This window comes from Marmota monax, unplaced genomic scaffold, assembly GCF_021218885.2.
Source record: "Marmota monax isolate L192 unplaced genomic scaffold, Marmota_monax_Labrador192_F-V1.1 WCK01_AAM20220418_F8-fsc00160, whole genome shotgun sequence".
NCBI lineage: Eukaryota > Metazoa > Chordata > Mammalia > Rodentia > Sciuridae > Marmota > Marmota monax.
The window spans coordinates 1-5,496 of NW_026694183.1; the positions used below are offsets into that span (position 1 = coordinate 1).

A 5,496-nucleotide genomic window follows, 5' to 3' on the forward strand; every position below is an offset into this window, starting at 1 on the left:
TTGGCCCAAGGAAGTCCCAGTTCATCCTGCTGTGGGTCAGGGACACCAGTCCTGAGCTGGGGGAAAGCCCCAGGAAAGCTGCCTGGGCTGTAGAGACATGGACAATGAGCACCTGGCCTCTGCCCTGTCTACCAGCCCCTTTGTGCCCAAGGGAATAAAACCCCAGTTTGAGAACAGAGCTCATATACCACTTGTGCAGGTGGATGGGTTCTGAGGGAGCTGTAGGTTCTTTCTGGGTCCCTGTCCCATGAGTTCAAAGAGTGAAATCCACAGATGGTAGCAGAGTGTGTAAGTAAAAGGAGTGAGATTAGTTTGAATGAGAGGAGAAATATGGAACTCCCATGATGTCAGGGGAACCTGGTGAGGTGTTGTACTAGTCTTGGGATTTGTGGCTTCTGTTTAAAGGCTTTGATCAGAGTCCATATTGAACAGGTATTAAAAAGTGTTTAGCCAGTTGTTAGACTCTCTGCTGAACAGGTGTTGGGAGGGCACCAGGGCTATTGTTGGCCTGTGACTTTCTAACTGGCTCTGCCCTAAGCACTTGAGTCTGAATTTTTCTATAACTTCCATTTGGGTCCACCCCACTTTCATTTCCCCACCACACAGGGAAAAAGGAGTTGACTGGAAAGTTCCATCCCATGGGGAGGACTTTATGTTTGAAAAACCTTAATTGAGGCCCACTGTCCTGATTGCCTGGTGATTAACCCTCTTATGTTTTTCAGAGGATGAAGGTTGACAGTCACAAGGGACATGGCAATGGGTTTCCACCCTGTTGGATTATAATATGAAGACAAAAATGATCTCCACTTTTAAGATCTAACAGGATAATCTATCTGTCAGGGAACTCTTATGAGTGCAGCCCTGCCTATTGCCCACAGAGATAAAATCCAGGTGCCTTCTGGAGTTCACATGTGTGCAGTTGCCTGTGTCTTAGCCCTCTGATTCTGCAGAGAGGAGTTCTGAACAGTCTCCGTATGGTCCATGTGGCCTTCACTGGACAGAGTACTCTGGACATTAAACAAACAAACAAGAAATTTCAGTGTACAGGGTAAACAAATATACACCCTCACAACTAGTAGGTAATGCCTTTATGGTATATGCCTAGGGGAACAGAAACAAAAGTCAACCTAGGCTTTGCTGGCAGTCTCTGCAAAGGATCTTAAATTAACCCTAATACTCAGGATGGAGAAGACCTCCTCCATTGAATAGCAATAGCTCCTGTAAGAAGAAGGTCCCAAAATCATGCTCTGAGCACAAGTGACAGTGGGGGAACTTGCTTAAAATGGGTGGCATTATAATGTAAGAGACAGAGCAGGCTCAACAACAGCCTGTGCCCCAACCCCTTGAGTGCACCCTGAGGAGAAAGACTATTGCAGTTTTTGTATATTGTCGCAGCCTGGCTGGCTGGGCAAAATAAACGGGGGGGGGGGGGGGGGGGGGGGGCGGTGACAAAGAACTTGTGTAGATTGATACAGCAGGAGTGGAAGCCATTTATTGCAGGACAGGAGCAGTATTTATACATTCCACACAGCTTATCTAATTAGCATAAACTAGATACATCAGTCAACCAATAAGGAATCTCCACACTTAATGGCTTGTTTTTGTTACTTCTCAAACCACTCCCTCTGGCATTTTGCCAGGCACCATCCAGACTTGTTTACGAACTCTAACATTTCCCTGGCAAAATGCCAGGTGTCATTTTGACTTGTTTACAGATTCTAACAGTATATGCCAGACTTTCCACTCCCTCCTGGGTAGGATTCATATGTAAGTTAAATGTGCTCCATTAGAAGCACTTCCCAGGAGAAGGGAACAAGGCCTGCTCTGCTGGAGGTCTACTAAACCTGAGTGAGGCCCTTTGATCCATGTGGTCTTACCAAGGTTTTCTTTAAGGAGGAGATAACTTGCCTCAGGAAAAATAATTACTTCCCTTAGGAGAGAGGCATTAATGGGGATCCATTCCCTTCTGGACAAATTTTTAAAACATGAATACAATCAGCTTTGCCAGACACCCTACAATATGCCTGTTCTGTCTCATAAGAAACCTTCTACTTATGAGTGCCAATTTGCACCAGACTTGAGAGGTGTTAAATGTTGAGTGTGTAATGCTCATTGCTTTAGGATCTTTCTTTGGCAGAGAAAAAGATGACAAAATGACCAGGCTTGGTTTTCATGAATAACCTAATATATGTGACTAGAGATAAGTATATATCTGAAACTAAATATGTTTGTTTGTATAAGAACTAAGTCTATATCTGATAATTTTCTAAATTATAAGAGATTTAAGGCTATCTTTTTGTTTTTGCTAGTACTGCTAATCTATACAGATCTATAATTATTGTTATCATAGACTATGGATCCTTAATTTTACTTTGAAAGTGAAACATAGTATAAGGAAATCTCTGTAATTGTGACACTGACCTTACTGGTTTCTTTGAACATTAGATGTATTCATGTTCTTCTAGTATATAGTCTTTTAAAATTTAAAGCTTAGAAAAACATTTTACCAAGTTGGTGTTATCCAAACTAAAATCGTCTGTAGAAATACTCTCATTCAGATTTATAAAGAAATAGTAAATTCAAATTCAAACTCCTTCAAATGTTCCCAAAAGAGTTCATTTTCACAGGAAAAGCTCAATGAATCGTGACCTTCTCAGAAGATATCATTTGGGTGACAGTCAGGGACAGGGATATTAGGACAGTGTAGGGCACATAAACAAATATCCTCTTATAATAATCATTTGTCCCCAGTGTCCCTCCATGATGCTTTCACCCAGGAAGCCTCATGGATCTTCCCCTCCCCTTTGCAGTTCTCCACCTGTGGGACCTGCTCTGATCTTACTAACATCCCTACCTGCACCAGCAACCTCACTGTTTGTAGATGAATTGGTTCTCCTAAGGCTATAACTTAGCCTAAATACATAAATGTATTCTGATATGGAGAGTGGTAAGTGCTACCTTTTAAGGTTGTAGGTAAGACATGCCCATCTATCCACCTGTTTTGAAAGACAGCTGTGGGGGGCTGGGGATGTGGCTCAAGCGGTAGCGCGCTCGCCTGGCATGCGTGCGGCCCGGGTTCGATCCTCAGCACCACATACAAACAAAGATGTTGTGTCCGCCGAAAACTAAAAAATAAATATTAAAAAAATTTCTAAAAAAAAAAAAACAGACAGCTGTGGGTATTTTCACAAAATGTGAAAGTGTCAGATTATGCTGCAACCCTTGAACAGATCTTAGCAGAAGAGGTGCGACTGAGAAACCAGGCACTTCCTTCCTTGTGGCACAGCAGGCGGCAGGAGGACTGTGCTCCCATCAAATTCCTTTTCTTCCACCAATTGAGGTCAGGGTATGTGGAGTGGCCCAGGTGGACACTACATAGGAAAGGAGTTTGCATCACACTTGACAATCCCTTAATGAAGGGAAACAAACATTTTAAGGAGAGCTGCTAACAAATCTTCCTTTCTCCTTGCCCCTGAGAGAACATTATCTTTATTTCAGTATGCAGAAAAAAAATCTTCTCCTTTATTCCAGGAGTTGATGCTGAATCTGTCTTCCCAAGCTCTGTTTTAACAGGTATCCAACAAAGACGATTTGGAACAAAACTTTTCTGGGAGTTATAAACTTACTGGCAATGCTAAGGAGAATTATCTTCTGAAAAGTTCCACACTTATTTCTCCACTGCATTTGCTCTAGGCTAACTTTCCAGAGTGTAGCACTTGGTCAACCATGTGATCCAACTGACCTGGAAAGACTGGGAACTCATCCATTACGTTTGCGTCCAGTAACAGGAACAAGGATGGCTGTCTACAGGATGCTCTGCATAGGGTGAGGACCACCAGCTCTGTTCCCCTCCACCATGGCCACATGGGTCCCACAATCAGCCAGCTGAGGACCCCTGTGTCCTTTAGGGTTAGAAAGTCAAGTGACTCTTCCATCCATTTCTTTATTGCTCTTTTCAGTATGAAGAACAATGAAACCCTTGAACATTGTGCAAAAACATGCAATTATGTACTTATGATACAATGAGGCAACTTTTGACTTGTATTTTGAAACTGAGGACTGTACCCTGGGGTGATTTACCACTGAGCTTCATCCCAGCTCTTTTTCTTTTTCAATTTGAGACAGGGTCTTACTAACTTGTTAGACTGGCCTCCAATGTGGAATGCTGTCTAAGCTCCCTGAGTTTCTGGGATTTCATGCATGGGCCACAGCACCCAGCAAGACTGAATTTTTATTCAAACAAAGCAGAGCCTGGATAAAGTGGATATAGTAGACTCACGGCTCATGAGAATAAAGGGGCTGACAGTGGGGAAACATAGTGAAATAAGGTCATTGGTTTTCACCAACCACCAAACCGGATTGGAAAATAGAGCAATATACAAATTTAATAAGGAGGAGAGGGTGTGGAAATTCACAAAGGTGCCCACCAGGACAAGGATTCTCTGGGTGGCTGTGGACTCAGGGCAAGATCTGGGGGGAACTTTGATGCTGTGAATGTGCTGAACCCTCTGCTTGTGCCTGTACAGAAGGAGAACCATGGAGCTACTGGACCAGATCATGAGCACGGAAAAGACAACTTCAGGAAATACAAACAATGCTGCATATAACGAGTCTATGATTTTATCATGGACTGCAGAAGTACAGTACCCATGATCTCTTTTCTCTGTCAGGTTTTCACTACTCCATTTGTTAAGTACATAGAGAGGAAAAATGGAATTTACCACCATATACAGGATCCAGCAGAGGGAAATGGAGAAGCCAATGTACTTTGGAGCTTTTCCTTTGAGATCCTTCCAACAGGAGTTCATGGGGCTGATGGTGATGTACTGGAAGATGCTCAAGAGGCAGATGATGAAAATGGAAACACTCTTGCCCACTCGCTGCATGTATAGGATGAGTTTGCATCCAAAATTACTGAAGAAATATTTCAACCCAAAAGCTGTCATTGTCTGGGGAATTCCTCTACTGAGAATCAACAAGGAGTTGGCTATGGTCAGGTACCTGAGAATCAAATCTCTGGACCTCAATGTACACTCATTGCAGGAAAGAACCAAATGATAATAAAGCAGAGAGAAGTTTCCCAGAATTCCAACAGCAGTCTGTGATAAGAATGTCATGCCTATAGCCATGTTGCTGGAGGCCATTTTGTCATTCAGCATATTGTTCTTTAAATTATGACAACAGTCGTTCCTCTGAGCTAAATGACTTCTTTAGAATAGCTGTACCCATGCACAGTGGTGAGCACCTGTATCCGCATGCTACCTGCAGAGCTGAAGCAGGAGAATCACTGGAGCCCAGGAGTTTGAAGCCAGCCTGAGCAACATAGTGAAATCCCCTTCTTAAAATAATTTTTGACACCAAGAGTAACTTTTATTGCATGCACCTGTGGGATTGCAAAGACCTCAAGATGCACATATTTCTGGGGAGAATTAACAGTATACTTTATAGAAAAAATGAGCCTGGATGATCAGATGAGGCTATCCTGTGAGGAGCAAT

General features: G+C 42.9%; 1 protein-coding gene across 1 annotated transcript; it reads right to left on the reverse strand.

The window, feature by feature from the left end:
* Nucleotides 1-4,235: 4,235 nt before the first annotated feature.
* LOC124107968 (vomeronasal type-1 receptor 4-like) lies at nt 4,236-5,161 on the reverse strand. Its single transcript, XM_046466334.1, has one exon. It carries the CDS (start codon nt 5,157-5,159, stop codon nt 4,236-4,238), a length of 924 nt encoding a protein of 307 aa, XP_046322290.1. The 5' UTR covers nt 5,160-5,161.
* Nucleotides 5,162-5,496: the final 335 nt, after the last annotated feature.

Coding starts and splice junctions, on each gene's coding strand:
- LOC124107968 (XM_046466334.1), bottom strand. CDS start 5,159: ATGCTGAATGACAAAATGGCCTCCAGCAACATGGCTATAGGCATGACA.